Source organism: Ascaphus truei, chromosome 4 (assembly GCF_040206685.1).
Source record: "Ascaphus truei isolate aAscTru1 chromosome 4, aAscTru1.hap1, whole genome shotgun sequence".
NCBI classification, from domain to species: domain Eukaryota; kingdom Metazoa; phylum Chordata; class Amphibia; order Anura; family Ascaphidae; genus Ascaphus; species Ascaphus truei.
This window is the reverse complement of record NC_134486.1, coordinates 30,687,946-30,709,275: the sequence shown is the minus strand read 5'-3', so window position 1 is coordinate 30,709,275 and position 21,330 is coordinate 30,687,946. Positions and strand designations below refer to the sequence as shown.

General features: G+C 39.7%; 1 protein-coding gene across 4 annotated transcripts in view; it reads right to left on the bottom strand.

Annotated features, from left to right (window-relative positions):
• Nucleotides 1-21,330, bottom strand: part of ENAH (ENAH actin regulator) — a 110,943-nt gene that overhangs the window by 40,856 nt on the left and 48,757 nt on the right. For all 4 annotated transcript variants that reach the window (XM_075595500.1, XM_075595501.1, XM_075595503.1 and 1 more), the window contains 2 exons: nucleotides 12,010-12,175; nucleotides 3,878-4,055 (listed from right to left, as the gene is read on the bottom strand). In XM_075595500.1, the coding sequence (XP_075451615.1) occupies nucleotides 3,878-4,055; nucleotides 12,010-12,175 (344 nt within the window). The remainder of the gene's footprint in view (nucleotides 1-3,877; nucleotides 4,056-12,009; nucleotides 12,176-21,330) is intronic.

Genomic DNA, 21,330 nt, shown 5'->3' with positions numbered 1-21,330 from the left:
TATGAATTTCATAATATCACCGAATATAAAACCACTTATGTTAGCCACAAGAGAAAATGTCAGTATCTGTTAGTGAAAAGGTTTAAAGGAAACCAGTTGCATTGATTGTTTTACAGAAAAGAAAAAGCTTTCAATCACAACCATTTTATTGAATAACTGCACTTTTCTTCAGCAAAAAGGAACAATGAAACCACCACATTTCTGCACTAATCTGAAGCGTCTTCCTGCTTTAGGATTTAAAATAGCTAATATTTAGTAATAAATTCCTTCATTTTTATAAACAAATGGGAATGCAGAGACTAGATTCCGTTTAACACTTGCAGTGCATAGTCTTTACAGCCCACAAGATGGCAGTGTTACTGCTACGAAACCTGCTGTGAGTGTGGTTTGCATCAGAGGGCTGGAAGCAATTACAGGCATCCTACTGTTAATGTGGTTTCTGCCTTTCATCCTGTCCTTAAATTCCCTTACTACAGATTATCATTTAGTTATAACGCGCCAACATATTCCGTAGCACAACCCAATAGGGCTGGACGATGAAAACAATAAAATAAACAAACATTCTTACAGTAGGTAAGGAAGGCCTTGCCCCAAGGAGTTTACAATCTGTAAGGAAGGGTAAGTGGAAACAAGGTACAGGGGGATGAGAGGGTTGGTGTGTTCCCGAAAGCGGCTTTTTATGTGGAGGAGTTGGCATTGGGGAAGTAGTAAGTGGGATTATGCACAGGTAGAGCTGTTAAGAGCTGGGTAGTGTGTGCAAATGGAAATGCTTCAATATACATATCAAATTGCTGCACTTGGATGCGGACTACTCCAAGAGTCTGAGGTAGATATATATTTTTTTAAACCTTATACTGATTGGCTGGCAGAGCCAGCCAATCAGGTAATACGACATCTGGTTGGCCGAGAGACCAATCAGAAAAAGGAAAGGCTGCAGTCTGGCGCAACCAAAATAAATATGAAACACGGATGTAGAGGAAAGTCAGTTGCGCAGAAAACAGACATTCAGCACAGAGATGCAGAGGCGAGGTGCAGACGAGATTAAACAGCAATATCTATTTATATTATTGCAAATTGATTTATATTAGACAATCTTCAATACTAAAGTTCACAGACACTCTACCTTTAAGACTCATCTTTTTACATGCAGCATGCATAAAGAAATTAAAGTTGCTAACCATTGATGACTAAAGTATACCGCAAGAACAAACAGGTCCCCTCAAGCATTGCAAGAGAACTTGCAGAATTTCTAGAGCTGAGCGAGTTTGGGTTTTTGGAATTGGACACCAAAAACCCCAGCAAAATTTAAGGTAATGCAATTGACTACATTTTGCTTGCATTGCGGAGCTTCGTGTGTGTTGGATTCCAAAGATCCAAGCATGATTAAATGCAAATGGAGTTTTTGGGAATTATTGTACTTCTTTAAACTAATTATGCTGCCACCTTTAGCCAAAACAGGAATAATCTCCACAAACAGATTGTAAAAACCCAACAAAGCATTTAGTTATACTATGGAGACGTTAAAAAGGTTGAAGAATGTAAATACTTATCCGATTAGTTTAAAAATGGTAGGGTTCATCTATACTTAACATGCCACTGCCAAAATTCATTTAGTCCTAGGTCTAGGATGGATTCCCAGGCTGGATAATCTGTTACAACAGTTTGGTGTACAATTCTTTTCTGCTTGTAGTTCAGCTCGTATTGGAACACAATGCCCCATAACATATATAATGATCGTATGTATGCAAGAATAAAAAACAGGGCCATACGCTGATTTTGGGCTCACCCCAGTATTAAAGAAATCGGTATGAGCATTACATCCGACAACCAGACAAATCAGAACGGAGGTTCGCAAACTTTTTTACATTATGCACCCTCTGCTAGGAAATAATTGTTACGCAAACCCTAAATACATCTTATTCCTACTCAGACTATTGCTAACTAAACTGTGTGACCGATCCCAGGCAGTATGGTGTCTTGAGCTCGTGTGCATGGGTAGTAGAGTAGCCAATGACTGTGGGAGCTTCCAAAGTCACGCCCCACAATGCCTTGGCATTGTGGAAGCAAAGCATTGAGGGATGTGACTTTGGAAGCTCCTGCTGTAATTCACAGCTATACTATGCACACTAAGGTGACATTTGGGGCCTTGCCAAGTGCACAGTCACCTGCAAAAGCCTCAGGAACTGGCTAGACTGCATGGGACCCGCCATTAGATTTATTTTTTTGCTGCACCCCTTGTATGCACCTCACAGACGGCTAGGGGTTCCCAAACCCCGTGTTGGCAATCACTACATCATAATATATTATGATGCAATTACCCTTCAAATAAAATTCCTCACACTTTTTCTTTCCGTGTACAAATTGGTAAGCTTATATTTCATCTGCCATTTAAAAAGTCTCTTCGGCCAATGAACACAGAATAATTAGATTAGACAAAACAACAAAGGGGAATATTTTCACGAAAAAAAATAAAAAAAAATAGAGCATTCAATATGTCCTTACATTTTATTTAAAAAATTACAGAAAAGGCTTCAGAAAAGATAAATATACAGTATATTGAAAATATCCCTGCAACATGTTAAAATACAACTGGATAGATCATAAATCACGCCTATCCCATGCAGCCGTATATAACCCAGGTACCCTGTACTGTAGGTACGCCAGTGTCCCAACCCAATGTGCCTCTGTGCAATATTTCATAATTTAAAAGTGCCGTATACTGCCAATTATTACCACAGAGGAAAACAAACTCGATGAACAATCTTCAAACATTGCACCATTTCATTAGCCCCGGGTGCACTTTGTATGGAAGGCAAGTCTTCGTCAAAACAGATATTATACTTGGGTTATATGTTTGCATGTTATGGGCATAACCATGATATATGATGTATCCAGTTACATTATTAAAGACCCTCCAATATTCCCAAATACATTTCTTATTCTTTGGAATGTTTATTTCTTTTTATTAAAACCTTAAATATCGTATATAGTGAAGGCTGAGTGCTCCATATTGAATGCTGTATTTTGTTTATATAATATTTACATTTGGAAGCACCCTCTTTAGGATTAGGCCTTACTTGTTTTTCCTCCGTGATAGAGACAGCGTTTATCTTTTTACAGTTTAAACGTATCACATGGGACTGGGCAATGTGTGTAAAAACACTATAAAGCGTTTGGTTACCAGACTTTCACATTTTAAAATGGTAAGTTATCAATTCTTTACCTATTAAACACTCCACTGATCTTAATGTCCCAAGAGGGAGTAGCCCTATAAAATTCAGCTGTATCAAAAACCTTATTTATAGGTGAACCATTGCAGCAAACAATACAGCTCATCCATGTAACACGTGCTTGAGAGAAATAGGTCATTTGGAAATAAGGGAATTTTGTATTTATGCATCTCATCATATAGTTAATCATTTCACTGTTGGGAGAATTTAAGCACCGTTTTCCAGGGCCATAACCATGTGACCGCTTGAAGTAAGATCATGTGGTTTTATCCCAGCCCGGCCCAGAATAATGTGAACAGAAGTGGAGAATACTTCCGTACAAATCATGATCAGAATCCAACCTCACCCTGGCAACAAGCAAAATTCATATGGTGTTCCCTGAATGTCATAAGGAGCCAAGGACTGCTGGCCTTGTGACATACGGAACAAGTTTTCATAGCACTCTACAGGTCAAACTTTTGTATTTTTTAAATGATTAGTTCCACGATTTAAAAAAAACAAAAAAAAAAAACTGACAAACCATGTAAGAATGTCAAGGATGGCCCTGGATAGCAAAGGTTACATTAAATGTTCTGATAATGAGTTAATAATTGAGTTTACAGCATACAGTTGAAAAGGAACAATAAAAACCTGTAATCTCAGTTTACCAGATTCTTGTGAATTCAGCACTTCTAAGGCATGCATCATGGCACTTGCAAAGACATTGGCATCCTCTTTGCTCCCAAAATTGAGGCCGTAAACTTGTCTTGCATCCCGCCACTGGTGGAAGGTCTGTGTAGCTTGATTATATTTCAGTCCTTTAGGGATGGCACAATTTATCACCACCTAAAACATGCAAAATAAAAAACAGGTATGAAAAAAATATATACTGTATATATGTTTTCATTAACATTCTAAGAAAATAATAAAAAATAAAAAACACACTGGATTTTTCAGAATTTTAAAATATACATGTGAAACTCACATCTATTTACATTTTTAGCATTTATAAAAATGATCAGAATTGCTAAAAAAAAAAAAATCTTGCCCAATACTGAACCCGACAGTCCCATTTTAACATTTGTAAAGTAAACGGCTGGCTGTATAATTGTCTAGATCTATAAAAGGGAAAAAATATTAATAAAATGCATGGGTGTACATTAAAGTCATATTTTCAAAATGTACCAGATGAAAGAGAGACATGGCAGTAGATGTCAGGTCTATGATAATCTCTGGTCATTAATGAACAAAGCAGTTGCCTCAACACAGAATTTAATGGTACTTCAGTTGCAAGTGAAAATGTTCCATAAAAAATGGCCACTCTATTATACAGAATCTTGCCATTGTGCAATAACCTCCTGTGTCTTCCTTTATCAAGTGTCTGTGCTGAGTCTAAATAGATCACATATAATCCTTTTAAAGGAATCAAACAGAAAGTTGCATCAAGCAGAAGCTAGAAGTTAATATGGCATGGCCTGTTTATTCACATGACTGCTCTATAATTTTTTTATTAACTAGATTTCTGGAACGTATTCTTAATAAAGATGTACGTAGCTTTTCAGTAATGGATTTGCTAACAGGCCTATACTACCCTGCAGTTCTTTATAAAGGCAAGGATAGAATAATGCATTTACACGGTCCATGTGCAAGTGTATTTCTCACACTTGATGGGAAACCCTCTTCTCCTAATGCTGGTCACAGTTGTAATTAGCTTGCAAAGACGCTAGGTTGAATTAGGCAAGTTTAATGCACCAGGACACAGGGAGGATGCAGTGTGACAGGGCTTCAGATGGGGCCGTTAGCAGTGGTCAGTAAGATCAGGGGATGTGTGCAGAATGATGAGTATGGGGCAAGGGGAGAGCGGGAATGTTGCAGAAGAGAAAATAACAGCACACAATAGGAGTTGATGCAGGGGTATGTAGTGTTTGTTTAGGTTTTGTGAGCAGCGGAAGCAAACGTGTCTGATAGTACATATGTTCAGTCAGGCTTTAGAATAATCTCCTGGTAATTTAGGGATCGGATTGTGAAAGGATTAAAGTGTTGTCTAGCAATGAACTGAATTCCATAAGAATAAGGGCCATCATGGCCAGGTGCCTAATCCAGTGTCTATAAGCAGCCCCTTTTATTCCTTCATTGCTGTGCAAAATGTTCATATACTCAGGGCCGTCTTTTCGGTTATACCATGTAAAGCAGGAGTGGCTAACTCCAGTCCTCAAGGGCCACCAACAGGTCAGGGTTTTCAGGATATCCCTGCTTCAGGACAAGTGGCTCAATCAGTGGCTCAGTCATTCTGACTGCACCACAAGTGCTGAAGCAGGGATATTCTGAAAACCTGACCTGATGGTGGCCCTTTAGGACTGGAGTTGGCCACTGCTGATATATAGGATATTGAAGTGATGCTTTTGTTACCCAACTTGAATAGTAAATGCCATACACTGCTTTTATACATTTGGTTTTAAGCCAATGCACCCGTTAATGTACCTATAAAAGTTGCTCACATTGGATTTTATTAGCCTTAAACAAATTGAAAGAATAATTAACACCTTATTTTAATCTATTACACACTGTCATTAGTTCAATTTGACCCTGAGCGAGACTGCACTGTACATTTTTATCACTTAACTGTGTTACCTGATTTTTGTACACCTCCAATATTTAAACACTTTACACTTATCTTTCGAGAAAAATACAATGTATTGCCTGTAAACAACACAACGTTTCGACCGTACTGGTCTTTATCAAGTGACATATTGCCACAATGTCACTTGATAAAGACCAGTACGGTCGAAACGTTATGTTGGCTCTATAAATGAGTATGGATATTGTAAATCTGTTGTGCCCTTTGTTCCTTTTATCATCTATCCAGGACTGATCACAGGCTTTCGTACAAACATTGGAGCACCGGTAACTTTATCTATTTTGTTTACAATTTAAGGAGTGCAGCATTTTCCCTATCTGTCTTGCCTGTAAACAAGCCGTAGCTGTCTAAAGTCTGATATTTAGTAAGTGACGGCTAATATTGTATGTAGAGATTCCCAGTAATAGTTCATATTATTTCATGATTACCAATTTATTTCAAGTTTATTCATCGGCTCTTCCATTAATTTTAAAAGCAGCAAACCAAGCACAAATATGGGGTCACCAATCGGAAGCCACAACGGCATTGGTTTTCTATGATTTCCCCAGTGCACTCCCGGTCACACCCTGGGCTCGCTGCTCTAAAACTGGGATGTTCCAGGAAGTCAGGGGACCCCCCCAGTTCAAGAATAAAAAAGTTTTGCTGCGATTGCGATTTTAATAGAGTAATGAAAAAATCATTCTAGTTTGAAACTTCTAGTACAAAATAAATATATATAGTCAGTTACCCAAGTGGGTAGTACATTCAACAGGAATCAGATCAACTTGGTGCTTTAATCCAGCGGTGCGCAAATTTTGGGGGGAGGGGGAGCTACTCTTAGAGGCCCCGCGTTCTTCCCCTCAACTTTTAAATTAAATGCCAGGGAAGCACGCAAAGCCTCTAACTCACTCTTTCCTGCAGTGCCAGGCAACGCCGCAGGGTCAAATGGCCACACGTTGTGATGGCAAAGCAACGTCACGACATGAGATCAGATGCCGGAAAAAGCATAAGTGGGGGGGGGGGGGGGGAGGGGAGAGGGGAGAGCATGAGGACAAAAAAAAAAAGTTTGCACACCCCTGCTTTAATCCAGAACACAAAAAGTAACTTCCACTCCACTTTGGATATTAGATGCATTAGAATGAGTAATTTTGAAAGTGGGTTTCAAGGATTTGGGGGCTCACCAATCCACTGACAGACAGTCTACAAATGGAGAAAGTTCAAGGCCACAGATAACTCTACCCAGGGGCGGTCGTCCTACCAAAATCTCTCCAAGAACAAACCGGCAAATTATTCAGGAAGTCACAAAGAACCCCAGATTAACATTCAAGGATCTGCAAGCCACTCTCGCCTTGACAAATGAGAGTTTTTATGACTAAACGATCAGAAAAAGACTGTACAAGAATGGTGTTCATGGAAGGATAGCCAGGAGGAACTCAATGCTCTTTAAAAAGAACTTTGCTGCCCATCTGAAGTTCACCAAAGACCACATAGATGATCCACAAGGCTTCTGGAACAATGTTCTCTGGACAGATGAGTAAAAGGCAGAACTTCTTGGCCTCAACGAGAAACGTTATGTTGGGCGAAAACCAAACACTGTGTTAGAACAAAACAAACTAATCCAAACTGTCAAGTATGGTGGCAGGAGTGTGATGGTTTGGGGCTGCTTTGCTGCCTCAGGACCTGGACGGCTTGCCATCATTGACAACCATGAATTCTGCATTGTATCAGAAACATTTTAGAAGAGAATGTCAAGCCATCCGTCCGCGAGTTGAAACTGAACTGAACCGAAAATGGGTCATGCAGCAAGACAATACAAGCAAATCTATAAAACAGACTGACCAGCAGTTACAGGAAACGCTTTTTTGAAGCCAGTGTTGCTCAAAGGGGTACCACCAGGCACTGAATCAAAAGGTTCACATACTTTTTCACACATGGATATTGGATGTTGAATAATTTGTGGATAAATGTTGAAAAAGTGTTGTGTGCCTTTTTTTGATCAGGTTATCTTTATCTATTAGGACTTGGGTTAATATCTAATAACATTTTAGGTTTGAAATATATGAAAATCCTAAGGGGTTCACAAACTTTCTCGCCACCGTATATTAAATATAGGACATTCTGGGATGACACCTATTCTAAATAACAGGTACATATTAGTCACCGTTGCAATAAGACAAATCAAATACCACACTTCATGATTAAGGGGTGCTAGAGACAGATAACAGATTTCCATGCAGAAATAGACGTTGGGCTGTTAAATTTTATATGCAGGCATGTATGCGAAGTCGACAGACAACAGTGAAGATGGCGTTTAAGCATTAGAGAAATTAAGTTATGAGTGTGCTTATATATAGTCAAATTTAACCGTCAGAAGAAAAAAAAATTCTTTCAAGTCGTAAATGTCACCCAAGTAGCCGATTTATGACAGGGGTTGATTTATGGTGTTCTCAATCAGGGCGAGTTAGAATATAAAGCCTTACTTTTCAATTAGGAGTTAGAATTCAACAAGGCGTGTTTTGGGATCACACACAGGAGTTCTCATCTTTTCTACGCCAGTGACCTCTCTGGGAAAAACCTATGACATCTGGTAACGTACTGCAAAAGGATTTCTGTTTATGTTTTTTCATTTTATTTTAAGAAACTGGTCTGCATTTACTTTAACTATATGTTCTTGTAATAATCTCTGTAACCTAAGCACTATATTTTTTTATATATGAAAACAAAACTTTAATAATTGATGCTTTGGAATCTGAATGAATGGTTTGCATGCTTTGTAAAGAGTCAAGTAAATTTTCTGAACATTTTGCTACAACGTGTGTGTTAAGTGCATAGTTTTTTTTAAAAATAAACATGAACATTGGACACTAGCAGATAGATATAGATTTTACTTGCATATTACTTGGGTGGTGTCAGCGAGTCGTTTGTAATTAAGGGGTAAAATATTAACTAATTGAAAGTACCTTGTGCAGGAGAAGAGTTGGCTAGAGATGGGGCACGCAAAGTTTTTAACCTGCGCCCTCCCACGCCTGCTTACCTCTCGGCTCGCGCCTCTCCCCCCGGCGTCAAATGACATTGCGGGGTCACGTGATGTCACCATGGCAACCCACCCCGCAGCGTCATTAGCCGCTGGTTACCATGGTGACGCATCACCGAAGATCAGGTAGGAGAAGCTGCAGAGGCCTCGCGTGGCCCCACCCGGCATTTAATTTAAATGCCTTGGGGGAGATTGCGAGATCTCTGTAGCCGCCGCGCCCCACCTGGAAATTCTCCCGCCCCCCACTTTGCGCACTGCTTGGCTACAGTAGCAGTGTGTATGAACCCTGGTTTCATATAGAATCATGTGCTCACAAGTGTGCAGTTTGTGACAGTGTATTGGGATGGAGTGAGGGGAGATATTACTCATTTGAGGGAAATTTGCGAAACGTGGAGTGGGTCAGCTAGTTAGCTGTGAGAATTAACCCTTGTCCTGTATGCTGGTCACGTGCTCTCGGGTGCTCTGTACGTGACAGTAACATCTATTGTTACAGTTTAGAGCCGAAACTGTTGGAATATTTGCAACAAATTATCCCAAACAGGAAAGTGTTGCAAAGATCTTGTACTGCTGGGGAGGTGGGTTAAAAACAGCTTTAGAAATTAAGGCATGGTTTAAAATTAATAAAAAATTAAAAATGGCATTAAGAGTTGAATATAAACAAAAAAAACAAGGTCACGTATCTAATACTACAGAACAGATTTATTTTAAAAGAAAAACACAATATTTTACGTTCTGCTATTTTAACTATCCAATTTAACATCAAAGCTTTAGTTTAAATTCTAGACATTAATGACCAGACAGTTACAGATGTGATGAGTCATTGAACCAGACTAAGTATTGTGAGACTCCAATTATAAAACACACATCTGAAATTTATGATCAAAAACCCATTAAGACAATTTTAAGTCTAGACTTTATCCCCTTAACAGATTACAGGGTTTTTTATTTAAATTTAAAAAAAAAAAAAGTGAATTCCCTTAACAAGATGGTGCAGGCTGTGGGTTGGTAAGGTGAGATCAAAGATCACGATATAGGTTGTAAGAAGTTAAGCGATTAATTAATGTCAGAGTCAGCATTTCATACAACGCAAACCTAAAGAAAATATTAGACATTTTGTTGCCTGATTTCTATTAATTTTAAGGAGAGCGGATATATATATAATAAAAAATAAATAAAACACTAGGGTAGTTGGTGTGGATAGAGCACAGCTTCCAGACTCCCTGCAATGTGAAGCAGGGAAAACAAAACCAGGCCACTCCGCAGTAGTTTCAAATTTGTATTAGCCAACTAACACATACAGGGAAAAAAGGGGGGGACAAATAGAACGCACCTACGCGTTTCGTACAGAGGTACTTTATCAAGATGAAGCAGGAACACAATACCAGCCTATTTATACCCACCATTTGCATTTCTAATCCAATGGGTTGCGGCGTCAAACGCCGACAGCTGCAAGCAGTCGCGGCTGTATGACGCACACTCCCAGGGGATAGGGTGCATCAGGTAGTACATAGGGACTGCCATGAGACCTCCGTCGCGTCATAGAGATGACGTCATCAGCGTGCGGCACGTAGGCCCCTCACGTTGACGCAACGTCCATCTCCATTGGCTGGGATATGTCACGTGATCTGAAAACTTTTTTACAACATACAACTTTATTAATATAACACAATATGAACAGTAAAAATCAAAATACTTGGAAATAGAATGCTTTAAACAAGATTTAAAATAGAACAGAATAAAAAACTTGCTGGATAATTAAATCGCAGACTCCCTGTCATGGTTGAATATATCTATGATTGCAAAAATATTGCTTGTAATACATTGAATAATTATGAAAGACAATGCATCAAATAAACATTATATATGAATATATTCATGATGATGTAACCATTCATGGGACAGAAATAGAACCATGCTAGTTCATGGAAACTTGAACAGTAGATGTATATACAATACTATCAAATAGTAATGGTATAACTTACAAAAGCAGTGTACATTTTATACTTATAGTACATCTAGGAGGAGACATATGATTCATAGGTTGTTATGTTTTTATATCTTAATTAAGACATGAGCACAGATTGGGATTGCATAATGTTCACTAGAAATTAAAGGAATAAATGTAACTAAATATAGCCAAGATTGTAAATAAATTTCCAACAATATATGTATTACAAGCAATATTTTTGCAATCATAGATATATTCAACCATGACAGGGAATCTGCGATTTAATTATCCAGCAAGTTTTTTATTCTGTTCTATTTTAAATCTTGTTTAAAGCATTCTATTTCCAAGTATTTTGATTTTTACTGTTCATATTGTGTTATATTAATAAAGTTGTATGTTGTAAAAAAGTTTTCAGATCACGTGACATATCCCAGCCAATGGAGATGGACGTTGCGTCAACGTGAGGGGCCTACGTGCCGCACGCTGATGACGTCATCTCTATGACGCGACGGAGGTCTCGTGGCAGTCCCTATGTACTACCTGATGCACCCTATCCCCTGGGAGTGTGCGTCATACAGCCGCGACTGCTTGCAGCTGACGGCGTTTGACGCCGCAACCCATTGGATTAGAAATGCAAATGGTGGGTATAAATAGGCTGGTATTGTGTTCCTGCTTCACCTTGATAAAGTACCTCTGTACGAAACGCGTAGGTGCGTTCTATTTGTCCCCCCCTTTTTTCCCTGTATGTGTTAGTTGGCTAATACAAATTTGAAACTACTGCGGAGTGGCCTGGTTTTGTTTTCCCTGCTTCACATTGCAGGGAGTCTGGAAGCTGTGCTCTATCCACACCAACTACCCTCTTGAATCTTCCTATGGATGGACTGCACGCTACTGATCCTGAGAGTGCCCCCTGAAGGAGCAGGTAAATGCCAATGTGCCTTATTTAAATCCTGCTGTCATGGACATAGTTCCTCTTTATTATGCTGTCAGGGTGATTATTGTGTACATCCCGGTGGTTGTCTCAACTGACTCCACTTGTCACTTCCCCTACAGTCATCACGCAGATTTATTGCATTATTGAGGGGCACTCCATCATCGCCGGACCTCCTAATTAAGGATCTTATTAACAATATGCTTAAGGATGCTACCTGCTCAATTTTGAGCACCACATATACCACATTCCTCTAAATAAAACACTAACCTGGTGATCCTGAATCTTCCGGCCTACAACCCTGAATGTATTGTTGCCCGTATGATGATAAATATGAACTCTGCTAAATCCTGTTGATCCACCAGCCGGTACCCACTTCTTGTTGGCATCATCATAAACCATTACAGCAGCTCGTGCTTGGCAGATGCTCTGTTCACTGCAAAGGAAAAATATTTTTAGTTCCAAGAGCTTTACATGGGGGAGGTGGGGGGGGGGGGGGGGAGGATGGGGAGAGAGAAAGGGAAGACACTAGTTTTCTTTATTGTATCTTATAAGGCGCCATCTATTTGATGTTAATGAATTACTGGAAACAGTTATTTTGGGTATGTATGTCGGTGTCTTGTAGGGCATGTCCTATTAATGACATTTTATTTCCATGCAAAGCTCGAAACACCACGCAATATACAAATAAATGAAGGACACTATCTGCATGGGGAGCGGATAAAATACACACACCGATTGATAGCCAAGTGAAAACATTAAGGGTCTCCAAAAAAAATACAAAATCAAACAGAAATATAACACAAGCACAGACTGACTTGTACATAGAGGTTCTATATTTGGTTGGAGAACAATTTACAGGAAAGTGCTCCATCAAGAAACTTGGAGATGATGCAACTCCTCTGAGTTGCTGTTAAATATTCATTTCAGCCTCTTGTTTTGGAAAGGAACAAAAACACATCTGAGACAACTTATAGGATTTAGGAGTCAGAAATGTGTGGGCATCGCCTACATAATGTCAGTTCTTCCTGATCGTAATATTTCTCTTAACACAATATAGAATAATAGAAGAGCCCATGTCTCCGTCAGTCAGATCCATAGTTCCAAGGCCATGAAACCTAGACACCTGAAACGTTGCGTGTATACTAAGGGGACCAAAGGTTGTGTGCACCTGGGGTTTGTATTTAAACACATTCATTGTAGGAGTTAAAATCGATTGGCAGCAGACAGCTGAAAAGGCTGCAGAAAGAGCCAGGAGGGGGTAAAGTGGTGGGGATTAATTACTGCAAGTGCAAAGCCGGGTACTTTATCTATCTAAATAAATCTCTGTACCAAACTGATTTCTAAAGCTATATACAATCACATTTGAATTAGAGTGTCTACAGTGTTAGTTACTAAAATTGTTAAAACAAGATAAAAACAATATACATATTTACACAAGATCGTTTGTATTTCTACTGAGAGCTGACAAACACCTGTTGTGTGTCACTGCTTCGAAACCAGCTCATTAACACTTAAATCTGTACAGGAAAAGAAGACCGTGGCCCCAGAGATTTGAGACTCAATGCAAAGGTTTAATGGAAATCTTATATCTATCATTTTTAAAAAAATTGTCAAAAAAAATTAAATTTACAAAAAAGTCGCAGGAGCATTGTGTGGTTTTTGGAAAAACTCTGAAATGCAGTCACAATCAGGGCAACTTTGGGATTTTCCTCAGTTAGGGATGTGTACAGCAGCACAGAGCAAAAGCTGTATGCAGTATACATTCTATGATTAGCGCTTTCCAGTACTTTTTTTGAGGGGGTTCTACCTCTAAATAAGTTTCATGTTTAAATGTGCAGCATGCACCACAAGGGGTATACCTCTTGATATCATGGAGGTTAACACCGGGTGCTGCATAGGAATTTATTTTATTTTAAAGTAAAACACAAAATAGAGTTAGAGCAGCACCGAACTGTAGTTGAATAGTTTAAACCAGAGATGCGCAATCCCCCCCCACCCCTCACTTACCTTGGCTCTGCCATTCTGATGTGACAATGCCGCATTGCCAACACATCTCCAGAACCCGTCTGAGCCAAGGTAAGTGAAGTCTACAGAGGCCTTCGCCGCTCCCCCTGCATTTAATTTAAATGCCTTCGGGAAGCGAGCAGGGCCTCTGTAAACCCTGCGCCCCCCCCCCCCCCCGTAGAGAATCTTGAACCCCCTCCCACTCCCCGGGGGCGCGCACCCTTGGTCATAAACCTTATACTACTGATGGGCAATAAGAAAATGTTCCTTTGATAAAAAAAGAATTACATAAAGTGTTAACTGGTGATTTGAAAAAAATCTTTATTTGGCGTATTTTAAAATAAAGGTCACATTTAAAAAAAACAAACAAAAAAAACAAAATAAAAACAAAAAACAATTAAGCTCTTTACGGAGCATGAGTGAAGGGGATTGAGAGCAAACACGAGGCAAATATTTATATTATGTACATCTTGGATTAGTGAAGGGAGGGGGAAGATATGTTTGAAACTGTAAAATATCAACGTTTTTTCCTCCTTGTATAGCGCAGAGTGTACGCAGTGCTGTACATAGAATTTTTGCAGGCATGTGTCCCTTCCCCGTAGAGCTTACAATCTGTGATTTTGGTGCCTGAGGCACAAGGAGATAAAGTGACTTGTCCAAGGTCACAAGGAGCCGGCACTGGTGATTGAACCAGCCGCCCCTGCTTCAAACTCCACTTTCTACAAGATATAGAAGGAAAATGTGGGGGCAAAATAGATCATGCTCTGAAGCTGGCAAGTGAGGGGCTCAGGAGAAACTGAGGAAGCACTTCACAGAAAGGGTGCAGGATTAATGGAATGGCCTCTCAGCAGGGGTGAATATAGGAAGGAAATTTCACATTGCTTGGGATAGACAAAGTAGTTTGGAAGAGGCCAAGGCTAAAAGGCTACATTCAAATTAGGTCTATGATTTAAGGAGGGGAAAAATATAGTCAGACGAGGTGGGCCAAGTGGTTCTCATCGGCTAAATTCTCTTAATACCAAATCTGATTACAATTATACAGTACCAAGGGAAATACAAACTTTACTCCAGAGGTGATTGAATCTTTATAAGATGGATCTAGAGTCACAGGTGTAAAAGATAAATACATGTTTTGCCCCGCTGTGTGACTTTAACCCCTATGCAGTGATGACTGACCAAGTTAAATTGCATTAAATGAATTCACCCATGTGATTTTTAACTTCTGCACTCTAAATTTAGAAATGTTTAGAATATTTAATTTTTTCTGTTTTTGGCCTAAAAGCCAGACTAAGAATGGTACAGATAATTAAATTATAATAACGTCCCAAACTATGCCACAGCGCAGTACAATAGGGTTGGAGAACAAAAACAAGATAAATGTAAACATATATTGTTACAGTAGGTAAGGAGAGCCATGCCCCAAGGAGCTTACAATCTATAAGGAAAGGTATGTGAAACCAAAAAGGTACAAGGAGGTATATTCAATTAACAAAGGTTATACATTCAGTTCACAGACATTTCATGGACTGTTAGAGATAATAAATGATTACGGGAATTGTAACAGAGCATCTCTAACATCAGCAAACGGCTGACACCCTTTGGGGAGAATTGTGTGGTCTCATATCAAAGTCCTGAGGTGAAGTGATTGCTTCCTGCTGCTAACAGGCCCTCACAGCAAAAATGCAGGGGTGAGAAGGTGACAATCTCGATGCTTCTCAAGTTGTTGGTCCTTTCCTGATTAAATTAACCCTGTCCATGCTGGCTTATTTATTTATCAAATGTTTTACCAGGAAATAATACATTGAGAGTTACCTCTCATTTTCAAGTATGTCCTGGGCAGAGAGTTATGACGACAAATAATACATGGTTACACATACATAGTTACATTAAGTGAACAGGGTTATACATTAGATACAAGCTTAGTGTACTGACGCAGTATGTAGAGTGAAGGAGAAGCATGGTGGGAAGGCCATCACACAGTTTTTGCAAGCGTAGCTACCACCCGTGGGCTAGGTCTCCTCTGCAGCCGGCGGCGCACGCCTCTCACCAGCCCCTTACCTTCTCCCTAGCTGTCCCCGGTGAGTCCTCGCTTCCTGGCTCTCTGCACACTGTGACGCGTCAGCCAGCAGGATTGTGATCCCGTGCGGTGACGCGTCACATGGTGTGCCAGGGAGCCAATCAGCAGGACCCTAGCCACTGCCTCCTTTCTTTTAATTAAATGCTGCTCCTCTGTCTTGTTTCTGGCAGCTGGGGGAGGCGGGGGTGCATGGTTTTTAGCCCCTATTCGGGGATGGTAGGCTCACAAGGGCAGCTCGTTTGTGTGTGTTTTTGTATTTACCTACAGCAATCTTGCACATTACCCCGCCCCCTGTCATGGCCACGCCCACCCAGCCCATTATGGCCACGCCCCGCGCCTAAATAAACTCCCTACAGACAGCTGTGACATGCGCGCACCATAAGGACGCAAGGTGGGTGCGCCGCGTGTAGTGGGACCTTAGCCCAAGGCCTTTATTATGCCAATGCTGTAAGGCAGCAACGCTACTCTGTCACCCAGCGCTGCTGCCGAGCAGCATCTTGATTATACCGGGGAGAGAGAGCAGATGAGGCTTGGAGGCGTGGCCGTGAGTGGTTCACCCTCATTGGCTGAACCACTCACGTGACACGGCAGTCACAAGGAAAAAACAAATTTCTATGTCTCTTCCCCAGCTGTACGCAGTGCAGTACGGGGCACCGCAACCGTCGCTTGCGGTATAAACACTTGCATTAGAGGCAAGCTGCATTGTTTTGGCGCCACGCGTTTGTGAATAATCCGGCCCAAGGCTACGCTTATACTAAGGGCTACGTTGACGCGACTGCGTGACGTCAGCCATCGCAATAGCGATTCCTGAACTCTGGTGCAGGAGACCAGAGGGTGATCGGGGGCGTGGCCGTGAGCTGTTCGCCCTCATTGGCTGAACTGCTCATGTCACGCGGCGATTGCCAAAAAAGTTCAAATCCTTTGACAACCGCGACCACTCAGTCGCTCAGCAGCACTGTCACGCCCACTATGGGCATCCGCGACAGACTGCATGTACTTGCATAGGCGCTGTGGCCAGTACTTTAAGCGCAGCCTAACTAAAGATTACTACAGCTGCCTATATAAATACTGCAAGGAGTGTTTAATTGTATAGCAGCTATGAGACAATGAGAGTAACATATATAGTCATATTTCAGCCCAAGACAAAGTTAACACAACATAAAAAAAAAAAAATATGAGTTATACTACTAGGAGCTGAGTAAAAAGATTTGTTGAAGATACAGCTCGACCCAGTTATAACGCGATCCAATACAACGCGAAAACGCTTATAACGCGATTCAAGCGTGGCTCCCAATTTTTGTATTTATGAATACTTTACAACACAATTATTGGGATCTTAAATATTTTATTGTACAATGCATACATTTTTACATTATTTCGAACGCGATCCGCTTATAGCACGATGTGATTCTTTGGACCCCAAGCATAGCGTTATAAGGGGGTTGAGCTGTACTAATGGGTGGAAAAATAGTTTAGAAAAACAGAACTTATTTTTAGAAAAAGGAGGGATGTGGAGCACATTACAGAGTTAAACTGACTAGCAACAGGATTTGTGTCCATACATTTAAAAACGTGCACAACTAAACCAAGTATAAAAGGTGTCCTGCATTTACAGCACATTAAGAAATGCATAAAATGACTGGATATATACTATATCTGATGTCGGTAGGTTATCTACAGCAGGGGTGAACAATCTATCCATGCTGTGGCCCCCTTCCAGCTCACGCCCCCCGTGCCTTACCTTCCCGCCGGCATCAAATGACGCCGCGGGGTCACGTGATGTTACATTGCCATGCCAGCAAGACGTCATTTGACGCTGCGTTGCCGAAGAGAATCTAAGTTAAGTTGCAGAGGCCACACGCGATCCCCAGGTATTCATTTTTTTTTTGTTTCAATTTTTTTTTATTGTTTTGGAGAGACATAACAAATATATAATCTTGGAATACATATGATGTTTTAACATTGTCACTTGTCCATACAACAAAGGGCATTAACAGTTCCTCATCATTACTGAAATAAAATATTTGCTATAACACGGTTTTTGAACAAGTGTGGTCTGTCTTATTTCCGGTTGTGTTAGGGAAGCAGCCGCTTCCGTAGACGTCTCTCATGAGCTTAACAATGGAAAGAGAAGAACGCAGGAAAGAAGAGAAAGAGGGGTGGGGGCCAGGTATTCATTTTAATGCTTTGGGGGAAGAGCGCGGGCCCTCTGAAACCGCCGCCCCCCCTGAACAATCTTGCGCCCCCCCAGTTTGCGCACCGCTGACCAACAGTACAATTTAACTTGTCTGTACTGGTGTCCCAAACAGTTAATCAAAACCGCAAAAATCTGAAACACTTAAGTTATTAGATGAGGGAAAAAGTATGCAGTAAAAATAAATGCGTTTAGACTGGAACAGGCAGCGAGTTACACAATAGCCATTATAACGCTGGATATTGTTTTGTAAATGTAATGGATGATGCCATTTCTTTTTTGCCTGCTCTGCAATTAGTCAGGATTATAGTACATAACATGGCTTCAACAGAGTTGGTCAATTAAGTGAATAGTACATGCATAAACATTGTAACAAAACACCTTGATCCTTGCTTGATTTAGTTTCATAAGAACACATACAGAAACAATTACCCACATTGGTTAATATTCTAACTCTCTACATTTGTCTCTTCCATTTAAAGAGATGAATCAGGTAAGACGACCAAGTCCTACACAATTAAATGAAGGCGTGATGCATAACTAAAATGTTTAGTCACCAAGTGCCCTTTTATTTTTTTTAGTTTCCATGGTAGAACTCTGCAGAAAATGATTCACATTGACCTGCTCCTTCTGGGACCAAAGGGAACGAATAGCCGTAGCACGGTTAATGGGTAAACTGCATGCAGATTTTGTTTATAAACTTAATGCTTCCCACAGCAACACTAACTATCCAGGGTTTTTACCATTTTTATCACTTCATTATGATACATCAATCCTAAAACATACAGGTACTGTATTTTTCCTTGTTTGAGAGTAATTATGCCAACAGACAAACTGATATACAAACTCATGTTTATGTGACATGCATGACTTTTAGAGTACTTCTAGAACAGGAACACATTTATTTTATAGGTGATTATAAAACAAAATTACTGTGATAACATTTTTTTATTTGGTTGGGGAGGGGCGGGGGGGGGAGAGAACACGACTGCTATATAAAATACCGATTGGTCCTCTTACAGGGAATGGAATGTTCATTTTATATTCACTGCAGTAAAGAACAATCTTAAATTTACAAAGAAACCAGAAAAATCAAATGTTGACTTTAAAGAAAAATAAAAAAACAAAACTCCATTTGTAAAAACAATTGGATTACATAATTAAATTGTAATGAGTAATAATATCCATTAGCCACATACAATGCTGCAATGAAGTGAAAACATTTTAAAGCAGTCTCAAATTAAACCAAATTTCGGTTTTGCTCCAAATTCCGGGAAGGATTAAGTCCGTAAAAATCTCAAGAATCAAATATTGCAGTATGTACAATACACAAAGCTTCATTTGGAAGGTTCAAACACAAAAAGCATGGGCTAATTTATGAAATTGGGGTTGCATCACAATGGTAATTAACTTAATCAATGAAAATCTGATTAATAAAAAGGGATATGTAGAAAATAAGTTAATGTATGGAATTATGTACGAATTATGATAGCGAAGTAGCCAATGATCCATACAGGATTTGACAAAAGACATGAAGATACGAAAACTCTGACTAGGGAAATACTTTTGCAAATGTATTTGGGGAGGGGCAGAAGGCCAAAAGTGCAGAGAGGAATTGACTGTAGTTCATATCATTCAATAGTAGCTCTCAAGTATGCAGCAAGGTTCCATGGAAGTAGGTGGTTCAGTTTGGACCTCAACAGCAACAGCACAACACAGGCCCACTTATTAAGGGAGGCAGTTTATGGTCACCAAAATCGACGAAGCTCGAAACCAGGAATACAGCCTGATGGACAGAAGTTGGTTCCCAGTAACAGACTAGAACCATTGCTACTATAGAGTGCCCATGTGCATGTCTTGTCCAGGAAGGGCAGACAATGTGCATTTTCTATGTTGCAGAAATGTTAAATAAATCACAAATTGAGTAGAAGTGTGGGAATCGAACAGACCTTATTCTATGCTTTGGTGGTCATCTCCAGCCTGCAATAATGAGGGGACGCAATGTTGCTTAGTATAGACAGCCTATAATAATCTACTTATATATTTAATGTTTCAGAGCCTCTATTATATGCATACATTAACATTTGAAGACTACATTTTAAAGCAGCAGTCCAAGAGGACGTTTAAAAAAAAAAAAAAAAACCTTTTTCCCCTCTTCAATGTGTGCATTAATACAATCCACACAATGATAAGTAATTAGCCAAGTTGCTGATCAATCAGCGAAGACTAGGCCCGGAGGTTCACTAAATGGCTGTCAGTGCAGCAGAAGAGGACCAAAGATGCAAAGTTCTGTGGGGAAGATCATGTGACCAGGCAGTAACTAGATACAATTGGTGCTCTGCTAGAGAGAGGGCAGGGCTCAAAAAGGGGTGTGCCAGAGCATGTTTCAGAAAAGGAAGGGGATGTGACTTTGTAAATGGTTGCTATAGAAAAAAAAATGCTTGTTACATTACAATACATTAAATATGTCAGAGTTTTTTTTTTGTTTTGTTTTTTAAATGCTACAAGTAATTTCTCATGGTACAGAACTGATTTTTTTTATTTTTTATTAAATAAAACAGGATATTGCTTGGCCTGCAGCATTAAAGAGATTGCAGCCCGTCAAAACAGACTAGCACATTAGACATATGAGCTGGCTCATATGTACATTTTAAGAGCAGTGCTGTCCCTTGACTATTATAATAAATAGCTGCCCTATAAATACCAAAACCTGCATACCAACAATATCAATATGAGCCAGCATCCTACAGGAGATACCAAGGGTGTACAACATTATTCACCGTCTATATCTTTTAAAACACGCTATGGCCAATTATATATATAACGAATAAACTAATAAGCATGCTTGGGGGAATTCTTTAAAAAAAAAAATGGGGAAAAAAAAAATAAAAATAAAATAAAGAGGAGAATCACCGTCTTTAGGGGATTTTATTTTAATTTTTTAAACTGGGATACACGAGACAGGAAACACAATCTGATGTGCTCTGCCTAAGCGATGCTCGCAAATCCACTGCGCCTCTCAAACAAAAACTGTTTTCACGTACAGTATTTAACAAAGTATATAAAAGTGATGCACTTAATGTGAACGGTGTCGTTTAATTTATTTTGACTTAAGCTGAAGTTTTACTATTTTACACCCTTAAGGAAAGTTAGAAGCCGAGAGCAGCTAATAGAGATAATTTTGTAGAGAATAAAGAATATACTTTTTTGATAAACATCTGCATAGAATTAGAGCTATTTATACACCAATTACAGAAAACAATACAATACTTCAGCAACACTTAAGATGCTTAAAGCAAATGGGAAACGCCTT